Source organism: Hemiscyllium ocellatum, chromosome 17, assembly GCF_020745735.1.
Source record: "Hemiscyllium ocellatum isolate sHemOce1 chromosome 17, sHemOce1.pat.X.cur, whole genome shotgun sequence".
Taxonomy (NCBI): Eukaryota; Metazoa; Chordata; class Chondrichthyes; order Orectolobiformes; family Hemiscylliidae; genus Hemiscyllium; species Hemiscyllium ocellatum.
The window spans coordinates 3,598,444-3,625,647 of NC_083417.1; the positions used below are offsets into that span (position 1 = coordinate 3,598,444).

Sequence of the window (27,204 nt, forward strand, 5' to 3'; positions counted from 1 at the left end):
TTCAGTCCAACTTGACCATGCCCACTGGATTTCCTTTTAGAATTCGATTCCTTAGATGTGGAAACAAGTCCACACTGACCCTCTGGAGAGTGACCACCCACGTCCATCCCCCTGCTCTATATTTACATAATACACCTAAGCTACACATTCCTGAACACAATGGGCAATTTAGCATGGCCAATTCACCTAACCCGCACATCTTTGATTGAGGGAGGAAACTGGAGTACCCAGAGGAAACCACGCAGACACTGAGAATGTGCAAACTCTGCACAGACAGTCGCCGGAGGCTGGAATCTAACCTCGGTCCCTGCTGCTGTGAGGCAGCAGTGCTAACCACTGAGCCATCGTGCCGCCCAATCCTAAATTAAACTAGTCCCATTTGCCAGCATTTGACTCATATACCTCTAAATCCTTCCAATTCATATACCCCTCCAGATGCCTTTTAAACATTGTAGTTGTACCAGCCTGCACCACTTCCTCTGGCAGCAGCTCATTTCATGTGCGCCATCCTCTGCTTGAAAACATTGTTCCTTAGATCCCTTTGAAATCTTTCCCTTCTCATCTTAACCCTATGCCCTAGTTAACTAAAAGCAAAATACTGAGGATGCTGGCGATCTAAAAGAGGAGTCTGAGAAGTAGTTGGATATGTTCCATTGACTAAATGATGAATCAAATTATATAGATTCAGAGATTGCAGAAAAAAAGTCAAATTGTTAGTTTTCTTAATATTAACAAAATCCTCACCTGGAGGATGATCTCCATTGAGTCTCCTAACTAATAACCAATCCAGGTGGGGTCTTGTTGCAGGATACCAAAGAATCCCTGAAAGGAAACCAGTTTAGAAGCTTATGATGATCTCAGCGCGTTCTCTTTATCCACATTGGAATGTGGATGTCATTTGTGCTGTGATCTCAGATTTGCCTTGTTCTAAGCATCACATCTTAACAGAATGATGACCGCTGAAACCACACTGTACTAAACCCTGTGGTGTATTTAAACCGTGTCAGCTTGAAACCTGCTTACTGAACATTTCCTCACTGAAGCTTAATAAGCCATACATTATCCTCAATTGTCCTAAATACATTTGCTTAATACATTGATACTGGCTTCATTTTTATTAAGTGACTTCTCTCTGATTTGACCCACTGGCCTGCTCTGCTAGGTGGTCTTTAAGCTGAAGGCTAACTAAGCCATCCTTTTACTGTGGTTTTTGTGTAGAGACCAGTACATCGCTGCAGCATGCAGGGGCCTCACAGGTTGGCCTGAAGGACCAGCAGGTCCTGGATGTGAAGAGCTACGCTTACCTGTTTGCACGGAGTGTTGATCACCTCAAAGCCCGTCTGGCTGAGAAGGGAGATGGAGGGGAGCTCATCTGGGACAAGGTTAGGCTGAGCATGTCATTATTTTCATTATTGTCATATAGGAAGCTAATTTATATACAGCAACCTACCACAAGTAGTGCAGTGATAATTGAATATTTGTTTGGTGATGTTTTTAGACTAATAAATATATGCCAGGACACCAGGGAGAGCTATAGGTTTCTGCAAAGGTCTGACAGGAACTCCTTCAGCCACCAGAGATGACGTGGGGCCTTGGGTTCAACATATCAGCTGAAAGGCAGCACCTTCACTAGTACAGCATTCCTTCTAACAGACTGAGATTGTTAGCCTAAAACTTGGGTTTGTGGGATACAAGCTACCTCAGACTGTTTAAGGGTACAAAGTGAAAGCATCCAGAGACATCTGAATATCCTATAGAGGCTCTGTGAAGCAGAATCACTAGCCCAGAGTCATGAGTCTGTACACCAAGCAGAAAGGAGCAGCATTGTTTCTGATGCAGCCCAGTCAGTGGATCTTGAACATGCTATGAACATACATCAGTGTTCAAGACTAGGCCATTCAGCCCTTCAAGTCTGCTCCCCCATTCTATAATCTGGATCAGTGGTGCTGGAAGAGCACAGTAGTTCAGGCAGCATCCAACGAGCAGCGAAATCGACGTTTCGGGCAAAAGCCCTTCAGGAATAAAGGCAGTGAGCCTGAAGCGTGGAGAGATAAGCGAGAGGAGGGTGGGGGTGGGGGTGGGGAGAAAGTAGCATAGAGTACAATGGGTGAGTGGGGGAGGGGATGAAGATGATAGGTCAGGAAGGAGAGGGTGGAGTGGATAGGTGGAAAAGGAGATAGGCAGGTCGGACAAGTCATGGGGACAGTGCTGAGCTGGAAGTTTGGAACTAAGGTGAGGTGGGGGAAGGGAAATGAAGAAACTGTTGAAGTCCACATTGATGCCCTGGGGTTGAAGTGTTCCGAGGCGGAAGATGAGACATTCTTCCTCCAGGCGTCTGGTGGTGAGGGAGGCCCATGTCCTCGTCAGAGTGGGAGGGGGACTTGAAATGTTGGGCCACAGGGCGGTGTGGTTGATTGGTGCGGGTGATCTTCTGTAATTACACCGGCACCACTCCCCACCTCTTCCTCCGCTCCATTGTTGACTGCATTGGCACCAACTCGTGGTCCCGCGAGGAGGTTGAGTAATTCGTCAACTTCAACACCCTCCACCCTGACCTTAAATTTCCCTGGACCATCTCTGACACCTCCCTCCCCTTCCTGGACCTCTCCATCTCCATTAATGATGACCGACTTGACACTGACATTTTTTACAAACCCACCGACTCCCTCAGCTACCTGGATTACACCTCTTCCCACCCTACCTCCTGCAAAAATGCCATCCCGTATTCCCAATTCCTCTGTCATCGCCGAATCTGCTCCCAGGAGGAACAGTTCCACCACAGAACACACCAGATGGCCTCCTTCTCTAGAGACTCCAATTTCCCTTCCCACGTGGTTAAAGATGCCCTCCAACGCATCTCGTCCATACCTCCGCCCTCAGACCCCACCCCTCCAACCGTAACACGGACAGAACACCCCTGGTGCTCACCTTCCACCCTACAAACCTTCACATAAACCACAGCATCCGCCAACATTTCCGCCGCCTCCAAAAAGACCCCACCACCAGGGATATATTTCCCTCCCCACCCCTTTCCGCCTTCGGCAAAGACGGTCCTCTCCGTGACTACCTGGTCAGGTCCACGCCCCCCCAACAACCCACCCTCCCATCCTGGCACTTTCCCCTGCTACCGCAGGAACTGTAAAACCTGCGCCCACACCTCCTCCCTCACCTCTATCCAAGGCACTAAAGGAGCCTTCCACATCCATCAGTTTTACCTGCACATCCACTAATATCATTTATTGTATCCGTTGCTCCTGATGTGGTCTCCTCTACATTGGGGAGACGCGACGCCTCCTAGCAGAGCGCTTTAAGGAACATCTCCGGGACACCCACACCAATCAACCACACCGCCCTGTGGCCCAACATTTCAATGCCCCCTCCCACTCTGCCAAGGACATGGAGGTCCTGGGCCTCCTTCACCGCCGCTCCCTCACCACCAGGCGCCTGGAGGAAGAACGCCTCATCTTCCGCCTCGGAACACTTCAACCCCAGGGCATCAATGTGGATTTCAATACTTTCCTCATTTCCCCTTCCCCCACCTCACCCTAGTTCCAAACTTCCAGCTCAGCACTGTCCCCATGACTTGTCCAGACATGTCATTCCTGCCTATCTCCTTTTCCATCTATCCACTCCACCCTCTCCTCCCTCACCTTCATCCCCTCCCCCACTCACCTATTGTACTCTATGCTACTTTCTCCCCACCCCCACCCTCCTCTAGCTTATCTCTTCACACTTCAGTCTCTCTGCCTTTATTCCTGATGAAGGGCTTTTGCCCAAAACGTTGATTCCGCTGCTCCTCGGTTGCTGCCTGAACTGCTGTGCTCTTCCAGCACCACTCTAATCTAGAATCTGGTTTCCAGCATCTGCAGTCATTGTTTTTACTTCCCCCATTTTATAAGATCATGGCTGATCTGAATTTAATCTCAATTCCTACATTCTTGTATATTCCCAATAATGTCTCTTCCCTTTGGAATCTGTTTACTGCTATTTGAAAAATATTTGAAGATTCTGCATCTGATGCCTTTTGAGGAGGGAAATTCCAAAGTCATCTTAGAGAAAAAGTTTCCTTGCCTCTGTTTTAAATAAGTCACCCCTTATTTTTAAATTATGCCACGGTTTTAGATCAGGCAGCAGTGTTTGAAGTGCTCTCAAAGTATACATATCAACTGTAATGAACCCATAACTTGCCACATACGTTGAGACCTATGGCTTGTGTACTTTGAGTTTAGTCTGTACTTGCTCTGTGATTGCTCCCCACTTCAGTGTTTGCTTTAGAAAGCCCCTTGCCCACTTGCTTGTCTGCAGCCTGTTAAATGAGATGCACTCCCCAAGTAGGTAAATTAGCAGGTGCAGCTCAGTGAAGGTCTAATTTCTTCTTGGGAGGGCAAGCTGATGCCGGACTGCAGTCTTTAAACAAGATTGCTTTTCAATAGGTAAAAATATAGTACAGGTTAAATAAAAGACATGGATGTAAAATTGTCGTACATATTTTATTTGAATATGTGACTGAAGGAACGTGCATATTTCATGTGCAATGTTACTTGTTTCCCTCATTGATCTTGTTCACAGGATGACCCACCTGCTATGAATTTTGTGACTGCAGCTGCCAACCTGCGGATGCACATCTTTAGCATGAATATGAAGAGCAAGTTTGATGTGAAATGTAAGTTTTGAATGCTTGTTTTGTTGAAGACATGTTGCAGGCAGGATCCATTCAGTCATACTCAGTATTGCGAATATGTTTTTGACCTCCAGAGGTCATACAGATATACAGCAAGGAAACAGACCCTTCGGTCCAACCCATCCATCCTGACCAGATATCCCAACCCAATCTAGTCCCACCTGCCAGCATCCGGCCCATATCCCCCCAAACTCTTCCTATTCATATACCCATCCAAATGCCTTTTAAATGTTGCAATTGTACCAGCCTCCACCACTCCCTCTGGCAGCTCATTCCATACACACACCACCTTCTGTGTGAAACATTTGCCCCGTAGGTCCCTTTTATATCTTTCCCCTCTCACCCTAAACCTATGCCCTCTAGTTCTGGACTCCCCGACCCCAGGGAAAAGACTTTGTCTATTTACCCTATCCATGCCCTTCATAATTTTCTAAACCTCTATAAGGTCACCCCTCAGCCTCTGACACTCCAGGGAAAATAGCCCCAGCCTGTTCAGCCTCACCCTATAGCTCAAATCCTCCAAAACTGGTAACATCCTTAATCTTTTCTGAACCCTTTCAAGCTTCACAGCATCCTTCTGATATTTAAACAGTGGCCGAACCAATTTCCTGTACAGCCACAAGATGACCTCCCAACTCCTGTACTCAATGCTCTGACCAATAAAGGAAAGCATACCAAGCGCCGTCTTCAATATCCTATCTACCTGCGACTCCAATTTCAAGGAGCTATGAACGTGCACTCCAATGTCTCTTTGTTCAGCAACACTCCCTAGGACCTTACCATTAAGTGTATAATTCATTTTAAGATTTGCTTTCCCAAAATGCAACACCTTGCATTTATCTGAATTCAACTCCATCTGCCACTTCTCGGCCCATCTGGTCAACATCCTGTTGTAATCTGAGGTAACCCTCTTCCTTGTCCACTACACCTCCAATTTTGTGTCATCTGCAAACTTACTCAACTGTACTTCTTATGTTCACATCCAAATCATTTATGTAAATGACAAAAAGTAGAGGGCCCAGCACCAATCCTTGTGGCACTCCACTGGTCACAGACCTCCAGTCTGAAAAACAACACCACCACCACCACCCTCTGTCTTCAACCTTTGAGCCAGTTCTGTATCCAAATGGCTAGTTCTCCCTGAATTCCGTGAATCTAACCTTGCTCATCTGTCTCCCATGGGGAACCTTGTCGAATGTCTTACTGAAGTTCATATAGATCACATCCACCGCTCTGCCCTCATCAATCCTCTTTATTTCCTCAAAAATCTGTCAAGTTTGTGAGACATGAGTTCCCACTCTCAAAGCCATGTTGACTATTCCTAATCAGTCCTTGCCTTTCCAAATACATGTACATCCTGTCGCTCAGAATTCCTTCCAACAACCTGTACACCACCGACGTCAGGCTCACTGGTCTATAGTTCCCTGGCTTGTCCTTACCACCGTTCTTAAGACCATAAGACATAGGAGTGGAAGTAAGGCCATTTGGCCCATCAAGTCCACTCCGCCATTCAATCATGGCTGATGGGCATTTCAACTCCACTTACCCACATTCTCCCCGTAGCCCTTAGATTCTTGATGTCTCGAGGAATTATCAATCTCTGCCTTGAAGACATTTAGCGTCCCGGCCTCCACTGCACTCTGCGGCAGTGAATTCCACAGGCCCACCACACTCTGGCTGAAGAAATGTCTCCGCATTTCTGTTCTGAATTGACCCCCTCTACTTTTAAGGCAGTGTCCATGGGTCCTAGTCTCCTCGCCTAACGGAAAAAATTTCCTAGTGTCCACCCTTTCCAAGCCATGTATTATCTTGTAAGTTTCTATTAAGTCTCCCCTTAATCTTCTAAACTCCAATGAATACAATCCCAGGATCCTCAGCCGTTCCTGGTATGTTAGACCAACCATTCCAGGGATCATCCGTGTGAATCTCCGCTGGACACGTTCCAGTGCCAGTATGTCCTTCCTGAGGTGTGGGGACCAAAACTGGACACAGTACTCCAAATGGGGCCTAACCAGAGCTTTATAAAGTCTCAGTAGCACAACGGTGCTTTTATATTCCAACCCTCTTGAGATAAGTGACAACATTGTATTCGCTTTCTTAATCACAGACTCAACCTGCATGTTTACCTTTAGACAATCCTCGACTAACACTCCCAGATCCCTTTGTACTTTTGCTTTATGAATTTTCTCACCGTTTAGAAAGTAGTCTATGCTTTTATTCTTTTTGCCAAAGTGCAAGACCTCGCATTTGCTCACGTTGAATTCCATCAGCCATTTCCTGGGCCACTCTCCCAAACTGTCTAGATCCTTCTGCAGCCTCCCCACTTCCTCAGTACTACCTGCCTGTCCACCTAACTTCGTATCATCGGCAAACTTCGCTAGAATGCCCCCAGTCCCTTCATCCAAATCATTAATATATAATGTGAACAGCTGTACCCCAACACTGAACCCTGCGGGACACCGCTCGTCACCGGCTGCCATTCCGAAAAAGAACCTTAAACAGTGGCACCATGTTTGCCAACCTCTAGTCTTCCGGCACCTCACCTGTGACTATCGATGATACAGATATCTCAGCAAAAGGCCCAGCAAACACTTCCCTAGCTTCCCACAGAGTTCTGGGCACACTTGATCAGGTCCTGGGGATTTATCCATGTTTACCTGTTTCAAGACTTCAACACTTCCTCCACTGTAATATGGACATTTTGAAAGATGTCACCATCTATTTCCCTACAGTCTGTATCTTCCATATCCTTTTCCACAGTAAATTCTGATGCAAAATATTCATTTAGTATCTCCCCCATTTTCAGTGGCTCCACACAAAGGCCACCCTGCTGATCTTTGAGGAGCCCTGTTCTCTCCCTAGTTACCCTTTTGTCCTTGATGTATTTGTAAAACTCTGGATTCTCCTATTTGCCAAAGCTATCTCATGTCCCCGTTTGGCCCTCCTGATTTCCCTCTAAAGTATACTCCTACTTCCTTTATACTTTTCTAAGGATTCCCTCGATCTATCCTGTCTATCCCTGACATATGCTTCCTCCTTTTTCTTAACCAAACCCTAAATTTCTTTCGTCATCCAGCATTCCCTCTACCTACCAGCCTTCCCTTTCATCCTTTCAGGAATATACTTTCTTTGGATTCTTGTTATCTCATTTCTGAAAGCTTCCCATTTTCCAGCTATCCCTTGACCTGCGACCGTCTGCTTCCAATCAGCTTTCAAAAGTTCTGGCCTAATACCGTCAAAATTGGCTTTTCTCCAATTTAGAACTTCAACTTTTAGATCTGGTCTATCCTTTTCCATCACTATTTTAAAACGAATAGAATTATGGTCACTGGCCCCAAAGTGCTCCCCCACTGACACCTCAGTCACCTGCCCTGCCTTACTTCCCAAGAGTAGGTCAAGTTTTGCACCTTCTCTAGTAGGTACATCCACATACTGAATCAGGAAGTTTTCTTGTACACGCTTAACAAATTCCTCTTCATCTAAATCCTTAATGCTATGGCAGTCCCAGTCTACGTTCGGAAAGTTAAAATCCCCTACCATAACTACCCTATTATTCTTACAGATAGCTGAGATCTCCTTACAAGTTTGTTTCTCAATTTCCCTCTGACTATTGGGGGGTCTATAATACAATCCCAATAAGGTGATCATCCCTTTCTTATTTCTCAGTTCCACCCAAATAACTTCCCTGGATGTATTTCCTGGAATATCCTCCCTCAGCACAGCTGTAATGCTATCCTTTATAAAAGATGCCACTCCACCTCCTCTCTTGCCTCCCTTCCTGTAGCATTTGTATCCTGGAACATTAAGCCTCTAGTCCTGCCCATCCCTGAGCCATGTTCCTGTAATTGCTATGATTTCGCAGTCCCTTGTTCCTAACCATGCCCTGAGTAGGCCCCTTGCATTGAAATAAATGCAGTTTAATTTATTAGTCCTAACTTGTCCCTGCCTGCTCTGACTGTTTGACTTGCTTCTGTTCTCAACTGTACCAGTCTCAGATTAATCTCTTTCCTCACTATCTCCCTGGGTCCCACCCCCCACCCCCCCCAAACCTTACTAGTTTAAATCTTCCCAAGCAGCTCTAGCCAATCTCCCTGCCAGTATGTTAGTCCCCTTCCAATTTAAGTGCAAACCGTTCTGGTCACTTCTGCACCAAAAGAGATTCCAGTGATCCTAGAATGTGAATCCTCCTCCCATACACCAGCTCCTCAGCCATGCAGTCATCTGCTCTATCCTCCAATCCTGCCCTCACTAGCTCGTAGCACTAGGAGTAATCCAGATATTACTACCCTTGAGGACCTCCTTTTTAAATTCCTGCCTAACTCTCTGTAATCTCCCTTCAGAATCTCAACCTTTTCCCTTCCTATGTCTTTGGTTCCAATGTGGACGATGATCTCTTGCTGGCCCCTCTCCCCCATGAGAACATTCTGCACCCTCTCTGAGACATCCTTGATCCTGGCACCAGGGAAGCACCAACACACCATTCTGCTTTTTCGCTGTTGGCCGCCGAAACATCTGTCTGTACCTTGGACTAGAAAATCCCCTAACACAATTGATCTCATGGAACCCGACGCATCCCTCATTGCATTCCAGCCAGTCTCAATACCAGAAACTTGGCTGATCGTGCTACGTTCCCCTGAGAATCCATCATCCCCTACATTTTCCAAAACAGCATACTTGTTCAAAATGGGTATATCCACAAAAGACTCCTGCACTAGCTGCCTATTTCCCTTACCTTTCTTGGAGTTAACCCATCTATGTGACTGTATCTGAGACTTTCCCCCTTCCTATAATTGCCATCCATCACATACTGTTGCTGTTGCAAATTCTTCATTGTTTCTAACTGTCTCTCCAACCGATTCATTCGATCTGATAAGATTCGCAGCCAACAGCATTTATGGCAGATATAATCCGCAGTAACCTTTAAACTAACTTCCACATCTGACAAGAAGTATATCTCACTCTATTAAAGACCATTTTTGCTCCTTCACAATCTATAGACTCAGAAAATAACCCCATCTTATTCCTCTACAAACACACATGACCCTTCCATACTAAAACTGTCTTTACTTACAGGATCCATTTCCCTCTTTTTCCTTCCCATTGATGTACTCATGCAGGTGCGTTTTGAATGCTGCTTTTATGTCTGCTTCCAGCACCATCTCTGGCAGCGCATCCAGGCACTCACCACCTTTTGTGAGGAAATCTCTGTTATACAACCCCCCCTCCCCCCCCCGGCGTGCGCGCGCGCACACACACACACACACACACACACACACACACACACACACACACACACACCCCCACCTTGAATCTGTGTCCGCTAGTAATTTACCCGTCCACCCTGGGGAAAAAACCTCCTACTTTCCACTCTATCCATGCCATTCCCAATCTTATAAACTTCTATCAGGTCGCCTCTCAACCTCCTGCATTCCAGTGAAAACAAACCCAGTCTATCTTACCTTTCTTCAGAGCTAAAATCCCCCAGACCAGGCAACATCCTGGTAAACCTTTTCTGTACCCTCTCCAAAGCATCCACATCCTTCTAGTAGTGTGGTGACCAGAACTGTATGCAATTCTCCAAGTGTGGCCTAATTAAAGTTCAGTGAAGCTGCAGCATAACTTGTCCATCCTTATACTCAATACCCCTTCCAATGAAGGCAAGCTTGCCATAAGCTTTTTACTACCTTATCTACCTGCGCTGCCACCTTCAGTGATCTGTGGAACTGCACACTCAGATCCCTCTGCAAATCAATACTCCTCAAGATTCTGCCATTCACTGTATAAATTCCACCTGTATTCGACCTTCCAAAATTCATCACCTCAAATTTGTCTGGATTAAACTCCTCATTTGCCATTTTTCTGCCTATGCCGCCAACTGATCTATATCCTGCTGTATCTCCTGACAGTCCTCACTGCCTACAACTCCACCAATTTTTGTATTGTCAGTAGACTTACAAATTGGACCAGCTATACTTTCCTCCAAATCATTTGTGTACACCACGAGCAGTAGAGGTCCCCGCATTGATCCCTGCGGAACACCGCTAGTCACAACCCTCCATTCTGAAAAGTATTCATCCACTGCTCCCCTCTGTCTCCTATGACAGATCAGTTCTGTATCCATCTTGCCAGTTCACCTCAATAGATTGCTGTTGTAATCAGTTAGTTTATAAGCAAACATAATGGATCATTTTTAATCTTGAGAAATCATCATTATGGGTGGTATGTTAGTTGAAAGGTAAGTTGAATGAGTTGGTACTGAACTGGCTTGGCAGTGGGAGGCATTGGATCAAATATTGTGTATGTGCTGACTCTTTGGTCAGATGATCCAAATAGTCCCCGATTGAATGTGTCTTTCGTGGCCCTGGATTAGAAGTGTTGTCCGTGGTTCCCTTTTCTGAGTGTGGTTACCTTGCCTACATTGTCATTGATGGGCTTTGGGTGAAGACAGGTTTGGATCCAGTCATGCTGGAAACCTTCAAATAAAGACCAAATACTGAGGATGCTGGAAATCTGAATGCTGGAGAACCTCTGAGATCTGATTAGATTAGATTACTTACAGTGTGGAAACAGGCCCTTCGGCCCAACAAGTCCACACCGACCCGCTGAAGCGCAACCCACCCATACCCCTACATATACCCCTTACCTAACACTACGGGCAATTTAGCATGGCCAATTCACCTGACCCACACATCTTTGTGACTGTGGGAGGAAACCGGAGCACCCGGAGGAAACCCACGCAGACACGGGGAGAACGTGCAAACTCCACACAGTCAGTCGCCTGAGGCGGGAATTGAACCCAGGTCCCTGGCGCTCTGAGGAAGAGTCATATTGGGCTTGTACCATATCCGCTTAGGTTGATGTACATTATCCCATTGTGGTGGTTCAGCAAAGTTAGAGTTGTTGAAATCCTTGTCAACAGTTCCATACTTCTACCTGAACTAACAGCAAGTCGGGTTATCGGGTCATTATCCCATTGTTCGTTCTGGGTCCAGTTACTCTCCAACAGAACATAGCTTCCAAAATATTTCAAATCATAGCGTCAGAATTATGCAGCACAGAAACAGACCCTTCAGTCCAACTTGTCCATGCGAATCAGATATCTTAAACTGATCTCATCCCATTTGCCAGTATTTGGCCCATTTCCCTGTAAACCCATTTCCCTGTAAACCCTTCCTTTTCATGTATCCATCCAGCTGCCTATTAAATGTTTTAATTGTACCAATCTCCACTTCCTCCGGCAGCTCGCTTCACACAAGTACCACCCTCTGTTTGAAAACGTTGTCCCTTGGGTCCCTTTTTAAATCTTTCCCCTCTCATCTTAAACCTATGTCCTCTAGTTTTGAACTCCCCTACCCTGGGAAAAGACCTTATCTGTTAACCCTATCCATGCCCCTCATGATTTTATAAACCTCTATGAAGTCACTCCCTCAGCCTCCAACAGTTCAGGGAAAATAACGTCAGCTTATTCAGTCTCTTTCTATAGCTCAAACCCTTCAACTCTGGCAACATCCTTGTAAATATTTTCTGATCCTAACAAGTGTAACAGCATCTTCCTATAGCAGGGAGGCTGGAATGGAGCACAGTATTCTACAAGTGGCTTTAATGACCTGAATAGCACCAGCATGATATCCCAATTCTTGGTCAATGCATTGATCAATGAAGGCAAGCGTGCCAAACACCGCCTTCACCACCCTGTCTACCTGCAATTTCACTTTCAAGGAACTGTGAACCTGCACCCCCAAGTCTCTTTGTTCAGCAACACTTCCCAGGACCCTATTATTAACTATTAAGCCTGCCCTGGTTTGCCTGACCAAAATGTAACCCCTCACATTTATCAAAATTAAACTCTATCAACTACTCCACTGCCCATTGATTCATCTGATCAAGGTCCTATTTACTTTGAGATGACCACTTTCACTGTCCATTATACCAACAATTTTGGTGTCATCTGTAAATTTACTAACCATACCTCCAGTATTCCCAATAATTTATACAAATGACAAAAAGTAGTGGACTCAGAACCAGTCCTTGTGGCACATCACTGATCACGGGCCTCCAGTCTGAAAAACAACACTACCGGTGTCATACTTTTGCATTCATTTGGCTAGCTCCCTCTGGATTCCATGTGATCTAAGCTTGGTAACCAATCTACCAGGCAGAATCTTACTGAATGTCTCACTAAAGTCCAGATAAGCAATGCCTACTGCTCTGTCTTCAGTCTTTTTTGTCACATCACAAAACTCAATCAGACACAATTTCCTACACAGAAAGCCATGTTGATTGATCCATAATTAGTCCTTGCCTTTCCAAGTGCATGTGTAAATCTTGTCCCTCAGAATCCCCTCCAACAGCTTACTGGTGTTGGACTCACTGGTCTGTCATTCCCTGACTTTTCCTTACCACATTTCACTAATTTAAACCATTTTGGGATCTCCTGTTGGGCATGTAAGTTGCTATGGAAAAGAAATTTGTTGACTTGCATTCACCCAAGTAAAATGGCTGCTTGCATTGTTTTTTCCTGGTTGTGAAGGTTGTTCGTACCTTGGGACAAAGTGAAAAAAGAACAAATACCTCAAAAAAATATCAGAGGTCATCAGCAGGTGGCAGTGTTGCACATGTTAAGCAGATTGCAAATTACTGCAGATGCTGGAATCTGTACTAAAAACAGTAAATACTGGCGATCACAGCTAGTCAGCATCCATGGAGAGAGAGCAGGCTAACATTTTGAGCGGATGAAGAGTCATAGGTGATCTCCGTCACTTTGTTTGATTAGATTAGATTACTTACAGTGTGGAAACAGGCCCTTCGACCCAACAAGTCCACACCAACCCCCCCGAAGCGCAACCCACCCATACCCCTTCACCTAACACTACGGGCAATTTAGCCTGGCCAATTCACCTGACCCGCACATCTTTGGACTGTGGGAGGAAACCGGAGCACCCGGAGGAAATCCACGCAGACACGGGGAGAACGTGCAAACTCCACACAGTCAGTCGCCTGAGTCGGGAATTGAACCCGGCTCTCAGGCGCTGTGAGGCAGCAGTGCTAACCACTGTGCCACCGTGCCGCCCACGATTGTTTTCAGTCATGTTAATCAGATGCCTTTGTGTTGAAATTCTAACTAGGCAGTGGCTATGTGGAAACACTGAAAATGCTGTCTTTATTCTGGTAGGCTTTGTAATGTTTGATCAGCTCACTAGCTGTTGTGGCTCCCATTGCAACCATTGATGGCAGGCAGGTCTGGGTGTTGCAGTTGGCTTTAGTTATTGCAATTAGAGTGTGGACAAATTGAGCTGAGTTCCAATTCCCTGCAGGTGGTGAGAGGATGGGGACCAGGTTCTGTTGGGACACAGTTGGCTGAGTTGCTCATGCTCAATGCCTGTTAAGAGGAGTCACGTTTAAGGGTATTGGAGGACTTGTGCTCACCAGCTGAACCCCAGCAGAGATGTCTGCTTCAGAGGAGAAACAGCCATGCCCGGGGTTAAGAAGTGGAACACTTAGCATTAAACTACAATCCAGTGTGTGTTACATTGTTGCATTGACCAGTCTTCAAGAGCATTTGAAAGGTGCGCCAATCTTTGAGTCAGTGTTTCCTTTAATTGTGTGTCTTGTCCACAGCCATGGCAGGTAACATCATCCCAGCGATAGCCACCACAAATGCAGTGATTGCCGGCTTGATCGTGTTGGAAGGACTGAAGATTCTCTCTGGGAATCTGAAACAGTGCAGGACAGTAAGTCTTTGGAGCAATTCATAGAGCAGCAAAATGGAGGGGAGAATGTCAACAGCTCAGGTTGGCCAGGGGCAAAAGCCTGAATGTGAGTGTCCCTTGGATGGTGACACTTGGATGGCGTGGTGACCTTTTTGCCCATTAATGTGGTCTCCCCGCCCTCCATTTCCCATTACAGTGCTGTTTTCTACCCTCATCTCCCCCCGCCCCCCCTCCCCAACCCCTGTTTCCCATTGCAGAGTGGTTCCCCATTGTTTCCCGTTGCGGTGCAGTCGTTCCACCCTCCTCCCCCCAACCCCACCCCCACCCTCCTTGTTTCCCATTACAAATGACCTGTAAGTGGGGCGGATGTTGCTACATAGTCAACGAAGCACGGCTTTTTACAGTAATGTCTGGAATAAGTATTAGAAAGCAAAATGTGGGCCATAATTATCAGTCATTTAAAAAATCTAATAAAAAATTCTTTAACCAGAGTGCACAGAATGTTGCTATGCCAGATGAATAGTAAAGATCTATTTATGTGAAAGCTGGATAAACAAGAGTGGGAAACTGGGAGGGCAATGATCGGAAGAAGCTTTCGTGGAAATTTAAGCACTGACCTGATCTTATTGATCCAAAAGGCTGTTTCTGTGCTATAAATATTTTATAATGGAGCTGTCCAAATGTCTTTGGTCGAATGGGGGATCTGTCTCATACTCTTGAGCAAGAGAATAAGTATTCATGGCTAGAAATTCATTTTGAGTCTCAGGAGGATGGCTTCTGAATTTCTAGTTTCGAGTAATAGAGATGTACAGCACAGAAACAGACTCTTCAGTCCAACTTGTCCATGCCGACCAGATGTCCCAACCTAATCTAGTCCCATTTGCTAATCGAACATAGAGCAATCCAGCCCTTTGGCCCATGATGTTGTGCCGAGCATTCATCTTAATCTAAGATCAACCTGACCTCACATATCCTTCAATTTGCTGCCATCCATGTGCTTGTCCAGCAGTCGCTTAAATGTCCCTAATATCCCTGACTCTATTACCACCACTGGCAGTGCGTTTGATTCACCCATCACTCTCAGCAGAAAGAACCTACCTTTGATATTCCCTATAACTTCCTCCAGTTACCTTCAAATTATGACCCCTACTGACAGCCTTTTCTGCCCTGGGGAAAAGTGCTAATCTATCTTTGCGTCTCATTACCATGTACACCTCGATCAAGTCACTTCTCTACCACCTCCTCTCCAGTGTGAAAAGCCCTAACTCACTCAAACTCTCTTCATAAGGCAAGTCCTCCAATCCAGCCAGTATCCTGGTAAATCCCCTCTGCACCTTCTCTAAGGCATCTACATCCTTCCTATAATGAGGCAGCCAGAACTGGACACAATATTCTAAGTGTGGTCTAGCCAGGGTTTTATAGCGTTGCAGCAAAACCTCACGTCTCTTAAATTCTATCCCCTGTTAATGGAAGCTAAAACACCATACACCTCCTTAACAACCCTATCAACTTGGGTGGCAACTTTGAGGGATCTATGTACATGGACCCCAAGTTCCTGCTGTTCCTCCACACTGTCAAGAATCCTGTTTTTAACCCTGTATTTTGCATTCAAATTTGACCTTCCAAAATGAATCACTTTGCATTTATCCAGGTTGAACTCCATCTGCCATTTCTCAGCCCAGCTCTGCATCCTGTCAATGTCTTGTTTGTAGCCTGCAACAGACTTCGACATTATCTCTAACACCACCAACCTTTGTGTCATCGGCAAGTTTACTAACCCACCCTTCTACTTGTTCATCCAAGTCATTTATAAAACTACAAAGAGCAGAGGCCCAAGTACAGATCCCTGTGGGACACCACTGGTCATTGACCTCCAGGTGGAATACTTTCCATTCACTACCATTTGTGGGCGGCACGGTGGAACAGTGGTTATCACTGCTGCCTCACAGTGCCAGAGACCCGGGTTCAATTCCCGTCTCAGGTGACTGTCTATGTGGAGTTTGCACGCTCTCCTCGTGTCTGTGTGGGTTTCCTCCTGGTGCTCCGGTTTCCTCCCACAATCCAAAGATGTGCAGGTTAGGTGAATTGGCCATGCTAAATTGCCCATAGTGTTAGGTGAAGGGATAAATGTTGGGGAATGGCTCTGGGTGGGTTGCACTTCGGGGGGTCGGTGTGAACTTGTTGGGCCAAAGGGCCTGTTTCCACCCTGTAAGTAATCTAATCTAATCTAATCTTAAAACCACTCGCTGTCTTCTTTCAGCCAGCCAATTCTGTATCCAGACAGCCAGATTTATCTGTAATTACCTCCTAACTTTCTGAACGGGTCTACTGTGGGGAAGCTTATCAAATGCCTTACTGAAATTCACTTACAACACATCCACTGCTCGACCTTTGTCAACTTGCCTTGTCTCATTCAAATGACTCAATAAGACATGACTCAATGAGGCATGACCTGACCCTCTCAAAGCCATGCTGACTATCTTTAATCAAACTATATTTTTCCAAATAGTCATAAATCCTATCTCAGAATCCTTTCCAGTACCTTGCTTACTACATATGTAAGACTGGCTGGTCTGGAATTCCCAGAGATTTCCCTACTCCCTTTCTTGAATAGACGAACAATATTTGCCTCCTTCCAATCATTCAGTATTACTGCCATGGAGAGTGTGGATGGAAATATCACCAGATGCGCAGAAATCTAATTCCTCACTTCCTGTAGTAACCTTAGATGTATCTGGTGCAGCCTGGGGACATATCTATCTAGTTTAACATGAAAAGAAGGCGTGCTTCATACAAGCACATTTTAAACATTGACCTCTTATGTTTAGATCTTTTTGAATAAGCAACCCAATCCTCGGAAAAAGTTGCTGGTTCCGTGTATCTTGGACCCTCCAAATCCTAGCTGCTACGTATGTTCCATCAAGCCTGAAGTCACAATCAAACTCAACACTCAGAAAATCTCCATCCAAGTGTTGCAGGACCGGGTGAGCCTTGAATTTGTTGTTAGTTGAAAGGGTACCTGGTAAATATATCAACCTTGGCTGGGTTTGGAATGATCCTTTGGACCTTAGATGGAGATGTGGGTGCAAGTTTTGCACCTCTTGCAGCAGCAGGGGAAGGTGCCTGGTGTGGAGGGGGTTTTGGTGGGGAGTGCGGACCTGGCGAGAGAGTTGCATTGGGAATGATCCCTACTGAACAATGATAGAGGTGGTTAGGGAAATATATGTTTGGTGATGGGGTCTGACTGTGGGTGGTGAAAATGACACAGGATGATGTGCTGGATTTGGAGATTAGTGGGGTGGAATGCAAGAGCCAGGGGATTCTATCCTTGTTGTGGGGGTTGGGTTCAAGGACAGAGGTGTGGAAAATGGAGAAGATGTGCTCGAGGTAATTGTCAATCATGGAGATGGGGAAATCACGGTCCATGAGGGAGGAGGCCATCTGGGATGTCCTGGAATGGAATCGTCCATCAGCTTATCAAGGCCACCCACAAACTGGAGGAAGAACACCTCATCGTCTGCCTCAGAAACCTGCAACCACACAGCTTCATCATTGAATTCACCAATTTCCAAATCTCCCAACTCCCAATCCCTTACCCCATCCCAGGTCCAACTTTCTGGCTCAGTACCGCCCTCTTGACCGTCCTGCCTGGCCATCTTCCTATCCACTTCACCCTCCCCGCCAAACTACCACAATCACTATCTACCTGCATCTACCTATCGCCATCCCACCTACCTTTCCCCCAGCCCCATCTTCCCCCCCCCCCCCCCCCTCCAATTCTTGATGAGGGCTCCTACCCGTAATGTTGACTTTCCTGCTTGTTGGATGCTGCCTGACCTGTCGTCTTCCAGTGCCACACTTTATTGATTCTGACTTTCCAACAGGCCCCTCAATCTCCAAGTATGTTAACCTCTTAGCTTACAGACACAGTATTGTGACATGTCCTCCTTTTTCTTTCTCCTTTCCTCTCTTATCTCCCTCTCCTTTTTCTCCCAGCTCTACTTCCCACCCTCCCCACCCTGTCTCGCTCCTTTTTCCCCACACTCTCTACTGTTCACCGTTGCCCTATTCTTACTCATTCACCTTTCCTCCTCTTCCCTCAGTGGATACTGGTTCCATTAATAATCTTTTTTTTTGGTCATAAAGTAACTTTAATTTGTAAAATACAAGTGGTTGGATTGAGTGAAGGTAAAGATTAGCCATGATTTAACTGAACGACAGCATCAGCTTAAGGGGCTGAATAGCCTCCTGGTCTCCTCCTTCAGGCACCTTGGAGGTAAAGTCCCTGAGCCATTATGAATTATTTTATTGTTAGAGGAAGCTTTACAGTTATTGCCACTTTAAATAAGACACTGTGACCTCTTGGGATTTAAGTTGTGCATTCAGTGATCTTCAGTTCAATGTCAGTTCATTTCACTCAACTGCAGTGAAGTTATCTGAGTTATTAGATGTTGCGCTGGAATAATTCCTGCACTGAGGGTCAGCTGCCTTCTCTCCCTGCAGATTTTGAAGGATAAATTTGGGATGGTAGCTCCGGATGTACAAATAGAAGATGGCAAAGGAACAATCCTCATCTCCTCTGAGGAAGGAGAAACCGAAGGTAGAGAGCAGTTTTGTTTATTTCTTTTTTACATTTCTAATCTAAATCTGTTCAGTGATGTTATGATACACCTCGGGAGTAGGTAGGACTTGAACCCAGGTCTCGTGGCTCTGAGGTGATGACATTTCCAATGTCCAGATCCTTTCCCACATTTGTCATCCACCTGACTGATAAGCTCAGTGTGTTGGTGTCTTACCTCTGAGGCAAAACACTTGGGAGTACATCAGTGCTCTCAGAGAATCATACAGTGCAGAAGAGGCCCTTTCGCCCATCGAGTCTGTACTGCCAAAAAGATACCAATATCTACACCAGTCCCCACACTAGGCCCACAGCCTTCAATGTTAGGACATTTCAGGTGCTCATCCAATTGCCTTTTAAAAGTTGAGGTTTCGTGGCTCAAATACTCTCCTAGGCAGTGCATTCCAAGCCCCCTCAACTCACTGGGTGAAAATGTCTTTCTTCGCATTCCCTCTAAACCTCCTGCCTTTCACTTTAAAAGTGTACCCCCTTGTTCTTGCCCCTTCAGCTAAGGGAACAGCTGTTTTTTTTATCCACCCTATCCATGCCCCTCATAATCTTTTACACACCAATCATGTCCCCCTGCAACCTTCTTTGCTCCAAAGGAAACAGCCTGACTATATTCCACTTTTCTCCATCGGTGAAATGTTTGATCCCATACAACTTCCTGGTGGATCTCCTCTGTACCCCCCTCCAGTGCAATCACATCCTCCCTGTAGTGCAGTAACCAGAACTGTACGCAGTGCTGCAGCTGTGGCTTAACTTAGGTTTAGTATGCTTCAAAATAATACCTTTGGGATCTTTTGCATCCACCATTAATGTCTTACCTGAAAGTCCTCTGATATTGTAGCACTCATTTGGTGCTCTGCATGGAATGTCAGCCTGGGTCATGTGCCCAGGTCACTGGAGGGGAGCTTAGCCCAAACCTTAAGATTCATGTGAGTGTATTACTGTCTGAAGCACAACAGACTTGATGGGTCAAATAAAAGCAAGACGCTGCAGATGATGGAAACTGAAAATAAAAACAAATTCTTGGAGGATCTTAGGCCGGCAGTATTTGTGGAGAGAGAATCAGAGTTCGTATTTTGAATCGAGTATGACTGTTCTTCAAAACTTGATGGGTCACTGGTTTGCCTTTGTGCCAGAGCTTTGAGGATGTTAGAGAATTATTTGATTGGATTTCACGTTTGAAGACCAGGGATTGGGTGTTCTGTCTTTCACTTGTCTTTTATTATCTCTGTCAGCAAACAACAACAAGAACCTGTCTGAGTTTGGGATCTGCAATGGCAGCCGACTCCAAGTAGATGATTTCTTGCAAGACTACACTTTGACTGTGACCCTTCTGCACAGGTGAGGAACAGGCCTTTACTCGGTCTCATCTGACATAAACATGATATTATGCTGTTTTTATTATCTCTCTAACTGCCATGCTACAGCACGTGGCTGCACTTTAACGGTTAGCCGCTCAGACATGCGTATGAGGTAGGAGCAGGAATGGCTGCTCTGAAGTGCCCTGAATTGTCATTTCCTGTTGACCTCCTCTCTCATTTGATTATCTACCTTTGCCGTATAAGTATTCACTGATCTTGCTTCCACTGGGCTGTGGGAGAAGAGAATTCCTAGACACTCTGCCCTTGGAGAAAAAAAGTCCTGAACTCAGTCTTAAATGGGAGAGTCCTTATTTTAAACTCTCCCCTAGTTCACGTCTCTCCAGTAATGGGAAACATTCTTTCACCTTCTGTCCTGTCAGGTCGCCTCAGGATTTTATACATTTGAATAAAATCAACTCTCTTTCTTCCAAACTCTGGCTATAGGCCAATCTGTCAAATAATCCTCTTAACACAGCCCGGTCATCTCAGGAACCGGTTCAGAGAGAACTAGTTCTAATATAATTATATCTTTCCTTATGTAAGGAGATCAAGATTATCCCTCCCCTCGCTTGAGGTGTTTACTGTTTGCCTGGGATAAGATTTTCTGGCTTCTAGTCATGCTCTGGTACTTTGTTCAGCTGAGCTGAGATTGAGAGTGAGCATTGCTGCAGTACTGGTGGAGCACAGTAAAGTGCTGTCTCTCCTCTCCATTGCCTGCAGCAGCCTCTCTTTAGGGAGACAGATTCCTGGATTGATTCAACTCGGGCCTGAAGGGAACTGAGCACAGATGAAGAATTGAACTTGGCCCTTTGGTTCTGAATATCCCACACAAACACTCAGTTAATCTACAAGGGGCAGTGGTGTGTAAGACTCCTCTGTTTGCACTGAATCATTTGAGCTGCTGAGTTTGTTTTCACTTTGTGATGATCAATTGCAGTGAGGATCTGGAGAAGGACATAGAGTTTGAAGTGGTTGGCGATGCTCCTGAGAAAGCTCCTCAAAAGCCAAATGAGGAAGATGGCAAGGCCATAACCAATGGCAGTGATGATGGAGCACAACCTTCCACATCTAAAGGTAATGACTTTGTGTGTCTGCCTTACCTCCACTTCCCTCAGATCAAAGCATAAAACATGCTAAATCAGTACTAGCCCTTTTGTTTGCACAGCCATGAGCCTGCAATGGGCTTAGTGTTTTAAATTAACTCTTGGACGGAGTGTGAGACAAGACCAATATTTATTGCCCATTCCACCTCCTTGAACTGCTGCAGTCTATACACACATAGCTGTTAGGGAGGTATTTCTAAGGTTTCAGTCCAGTGACAGTGGATGACGATATAATTTCAAGATGTGTGGAATGTGGATAGTACTCCAGTCTTCTCCTGACATGTACCTTGTAGATGGTACATAGGCTTTGAAGTGCCAGGCAATGAGTTACCCATTACAGAATTTCTGTTTTGTTGCCACTGATTTAGTTCAGCTTCTAGTCAATTGTTTATTGGGGATTCAGTCATGATAATGCTGTTGCATATACAGGGAAGATGGTTAGATTCATTCTCAAAGAATGTGGAGTAGTCGTTAGTTGATGACTATAGGATATGCAGTATCGCTGGGGCACTTAGGCTGACACTACAATCTCAGCAGCGGATAACAAGTTTGTATTAGCAAAATAAAGACTTTTTTTTTTAAAACTCCAGGCCATCCAAAGTACTTTGATTCAGGAAATTCCTTTGAAATGAATCACTGTTGTAATGTAGGTATTTAAAATCTTGAGACAGAGAGAAACTGCTCCCATTGGTGGAAGGCTTGAGAACCCAGGAGGCACAGATTTAAAATAGCTGACTGAACAAGCACAGCAAGTGGCTAAATTCTGAACCATTTGAGGATGTGGTAGAAGCAGGTTCAATTGAAGCACTGAGAGAATTGCATTGCTGTCTGAGAGAGGGGATGCTGGGAAGGGTAAGGGGGCGACGTGAGAAATTGCTCCTCAGAAAACCAGCCCAAAAACAATGGTTCAAACGGCTTCCTTCAATATTGTAACTATTCTGCAATTCATAGTATTGTACCATTTTTATTTCAAATTGAAATACTTCTTAAATTCTTTAACTAGCCACAAATGGTTCATCTGTCTTATAAATTTTTTTCTCTCTCAATATATTTGAGAGTCTAAAATGTCATTAAAATGATTGGCACTGCTTATCTACAGGATAAACTTTTAACCTATATCCCATTCCGCTTCAGCCAACTTTGTTGTCATAATTTTCTGATGACTACTTATTTAATTTGAAGACAACTAGTTTCTGGCCCTTGTTTCTAGGCATTAGTCTGTTTGAGATTGTAATACTATCATCCTTCTCTAGAAGATCCTCTTCTATGAGATCATCCATTTATTGTGTCTCACTTAGAGTCATAGAGATGTACAGCACGGAAACAGACCCTTTGGTCCAACCCGTCCATGCCGACCAGATATCCCAACCCAATCTAGTTCCACCTGCCAACACCCGGCCCATATCCCTCCAAACCTTACTATTCATATACCCATCGAAATGCCTCTTAAATGTTGCAATTGTACCAGCCTTCACCACTTCCCCTGGCAGCTCATTCCATACACGTACTTTGTGTGAAACAGTTGCCCCTTAGGTCTCTTTTATATCTTTCCCCTCTCACCCTAAACCTGTGCCCTCTCGTTCTCAACTCCCCAACCCCAGGGAAAAGACTTTGCCTATTTACCCTATTCATGCCCTTCATAATTTTGTAAACCTCTATAAGGTCACCCCTCTGCCTCCAACGCTACAGGGAAAACAGCCCTAGCCTGTTCAGCCTCTCCCTGTAGCTCAAATCCTCCAACCTTGGCAACATCCTTGTAAATCTTTTCTGAACCCTTTCAAGTTTCACAACGTCTTCCCTATAGAAAGGAGACCAGAATTGCATGCAATATTCCAACAGTGACCTAACCAATGTCCTGTACAGCCACAACATGACCTCCCAACTCCTGTACTCAATACTCTGACCAATAAAAAAAAATACCAAACGCATTCTTCACTATCCTATCTACCTGTGACTCCACTTTCAAGGAGCTATGAACCTGCACTCCAAGGTCTCTTTGTTCAGCAACACTCCCGAAGACCTTACCATTAAGTTTACAAGTCCTGCTAAGATTTGCTTTCCCAAAATGCAGCACCTCACATTTATCTGAATTAAACTCCATCTGCCACTTCTCAGCCCATTGGCCCATCTGGTCCAGATCCTGTTGTAATCTGAGGTAACCCTCTTCGCTGTCCACAGCACCTCCAATTTTGGTGTGATCTGCAAACTTACTAACTGTACCTCTTAAGCTCGCATCCAAATCATTTATGTTAATGACAAAAAGTAGAGGACCCAGCACTGATCCTTGTGGCACTCCACTGGTCACAGGCCTCCAGTCTGAAAAACAACCCTCCACTACCACCCTCTGTCTTCTACCTTTGAGCCAGTTCTGTATCCAAATGATGCGAATACATTTCTCCCACATATCTTTGAATCACAAGCTCAGCTCCCTGATTTTATATTTGGTCGTTGCTTAGTTAATAATCTGGCAATAGTTACCTTTTGTGATTCTGCTTTTTAATGTAAACCTTAGTTGCTCATACTCTGTTAGCAAAGCCTCCTTAGCTCTATATGGAACACGATGACTGGATCCCTCCCCTCCCACTTCCAAGTTCCTCACCAGCCTCAAGGAGGCTTCCTTAACTCTAACACCGGGACTCTCACTTTGAGTTGCAGAGAACTTTGATTATCCCGTTAACTTTACTGTCTCTTATATTCCTTTGTTCTCCTCCGTTTGAACAGCCCTCATGTTGCTGTGGTCAGCTTGCTCATCCACCCTGCGAGCCCTGCTCTCATCCACACAAGCTGCAAGTGCCACAAACCTGGACTAGTGCAAGGGCTGAGGCTCCTCCAGTGTTACCTTCTGGATCTTGCCTCAGTTATGTCCCCTAGACCCTGCATGTACTGAAGTACTGAACCCGAACACTCTGACTACCTCCTGGAACAAAGTGCCCAGGTAACTTTCTTCCTCCTGCTGCATTGCTGTGTCTGAAGCTGAAACTGCAGGTCACTGATCCTGAGCTGCATCTCTTTGCTCCCCATATAGTTGTGCATCACAATGGTATTCGTCAGCTTCCACATGCTACAGCTACAACACACCATGTGCCCATCACCTTTATCATATTTTATTTAACTAATTAGCATTTCAAGTTTTAAAATATTACTCCAGGAATATTGTAGTCCTATTTAATACAGTCATTAAATCTCCCCAGTCCTGATTTACCTATTGTCCTATTTTAGAGAGAAAATAAAACCATCACCAACAGTTGCCGACCTGTCCAGATAATCAATACCACCTCGACCTTGGCTTTTGGGGGTCTCTATCTCTCCATCTCTAAGACAATGGCCAAACTAAAACTGAACCTCTTCCATCACTGCATTGCATTGTCCTACTCACTTCAGTTCCTTGTCTGCCATGCTGTAATGGTGCCACATAGAGGCCACCAACACCTGTGACATGTTGGGTCGGATGCACTTTGAAAGTCCACAACAATTCCAGTCTGGAGGGTAGGTTCTGGCGCACACTAAATCTCTCTTTTCCGTTTGGAGTTCCTTGCACAGGGAGTTGCGATCTGTAATTCATTGTCTGAAAGGGCAGTAGAACCAGATTCATTAGTAACTAATCAAAGGAAATTGGATAAATGTTTGGAGGGGAATTATAGACAGGAAAGAGGAGATGGGATTAAATGGATAGCTGTTTTGAAGAGCCCTCAGGAATGCTGCTGTGACTGGCCAGCTCCAGTGCTTATTACTGATGATGAGCCTCCCTGTACAAACCACCTCATTCTCCTACCTTTATAACCGTGTCCTGTTCTTCAGCCTCAGAGCAGGACGATGTCTTGATCGTTGACTCGGATGAAGAGATGCCCTCGTCCAGTGGAGCGGAGACTAACATGGATAGCCGGGGCCTGAAGAGGAAGCTGCAGGATGAGGCAGAAAGTGTTGGTGTTAAACGGATATGCGCCGAGCAGGAAGAGGAGGAGGATGATGTCATTGCGTTGGATTGAGCGACATGATAATGATTCGTGCTGCTCTTTTTATCCTAGCTCCACACTCTGTCGTCAGTTACAGTGGGGTGGGTAGGTGGGGGAAACGATGTCAGCAGAGAACCTAACAACAAGCCACAGCCTTAAATAATCCGATTGGCTGGTGGGGGAGACTCCAGCGGCTGAGAGAGTCACACATCCAACACGTTGTGATAGCAGTGTCTACCACGTTGCTGGCTATAAACTGACACCCACATCTTCTGGTTTGCTGTTCAATGTAATTCTGTTCTCAAGCTTTGTTTCCCTCCCCACTCTTCCCTGGCTCTGATGCTACTTACAGAATTTGCTGTTCAAGTATTAAAAATGTTCCTGTTTGTATAACAGCAGCGACATGTTTTGTAAATTGCTGTAAACACTTCATTTACCCCAAGCCTGTTTGTACTTCCTGATATTATAGCCTCTTTAATCAGATCTAGGGGTCTCTCCTGTGTCTTGTTACAGTTTGTAGTTATTTATACGTGACTTTTGTATAACGCAGATATCTTATCTTGTTTTTGTTCACACTGTGGATTGCAATGATCCGATCTGAGGCGATCCCAGTGGTTAGGCTCAGGTCTCCCAGTGTTTGGGTCCTGAGTCAACCATCTGCAGGCAATGTCAGCAACTTGCTCCCTGGCAGGGTGGGTGTGAGACTGTACCGGGTGGATGTGTGGTGAGTTAGGGACATAGCATTATCTGAAGAGGAGTCACCTGCTCTGTAGTTTAGGGAGGGTAGAAGAAAAATGTAATTTACATTTGGACTGTTCTAGAACCTTTATTGATCCAATTGACCTGTTCAATGTTGAGAGAGAGAGAGGTTACTGAGGGTGTAGCTAAAAGTATTTTTGTAGCAAATGAGATTGTCGTTTCAGTAGGTCTTTTGTATCTGAATTGACTGTAAAACGTGCCGAAAAGCTTTGTTACAAATGGCAATTTTCATGATTAAAACATTAACTGTGTACAGCTTTTGTCTTCAGTCCACGATCAAATCCCTCGACCACTCTGCAGTATTCCCTGCAAGTATTCACTCACACTTGGACATGCCTTTATGTTGTTGTATTTAGGTTTGTGTAAGTTATCTAAATATTGTAAGAGGAACAGTGTATACAATATTTTGGTTCTTTCTCCATGCCTAATGGGAGGGGGAGATACACTACTCCCCTCACTTTGCTCTGCCTTTGTGGTGAGTTTTTGTAACCTTGTTTGCAGAGTGAACTCGCCAACCCAATGTAACCTTGTTCACACCTGGGTACTGCCAGTTTGGTGAACAAGAGGTGGATTGCTGCCTGAAACCCCGAGCTTGTGATGTGATGCAGAATCTCATCAATCCTGTCATAGCTGAGCTAATAATCCAGAGACCCAGGTAATGTTCTGGGGACCAGGATTCAATTCCCATCACAGCAGGCAGAGGAATCTTGAACTCAGTGCAAATCTAGAGCTATAAGTCTAGTGACCATAAAACTCTTGCCAATTGTTGGAAAAATCCCTCAGGTTCACTGATGTCCTTTTGATCAAGGACTCTGTCACCCTTACCTGATCTGGCCTACATAAAATCCATACAGTGTGGAAACAGGCCCTTCGACCCAGCAAGTCCACACCAACCCTCCAATGGGTCCCACTCAGACCCATTCCACTATTACTCTACATTTACCCTTGACTAATGCACCTAATCTAAACACTATAGGCAATTTAGCATGGCTAATTCACCAAACCTGCAC

The 27,204-nt window shown here is 45.2% G+C and overlaps 1 protein-coding gene across 2 annotated transcripts in view; it reads left to right on the top strand.

Annotated features, from left to right (window-relative positions):
• uba2 (ubiquitin-like modifier activating enzyme 2) overlaps positions 1-26,445 on the top strand; it is a 45,105-nt gene extending 18,660 nt beyond the window's left edge. The window contains exons 10-18 of one of the 2 annotated variants that reach the window (XR_009645603.1): positions 1,219-1,382; positions 4,570-4,663; positions 14,300-14,412; positions 17,220-17,375; positions 18,895-18,991; positions 20,254-20,359; positions 21,317-21,453; positions 24,204-24,417; positions 25,281-25,365. Coding sequence is in view for 1 of the 2 variants with exons in the window: in XM_060837920.1 (XP_060693903.1) it covers positions 1,219-1,382; positions 4,570-4,663; positions 14,300-14,412; positions 17,220-17,375; positions 18,895-18,991; positions 20,254-20,359; positions 21,317-21,453; positions 25,281-25,468 (1,055 nt within the window). In the remaining variant the exon portion in view is untranslated. Of the gene's footprint in view, positions 1-1,218; positions 1,383-4,569; positions 4,664-14,299; positions 14,413-17,219; positions 17,376-18,894; positions 18,992-20,253; positions 20,360-21,316; positions 21,454-24,203; positions 24,418-25,280 lie in introns of both variants that reach the window. The other variant, XM_060837920.1, reaches the window with a different exon arrangement.
• Positions 26,446-27,204: the final 759 nt, after the last annotated feature.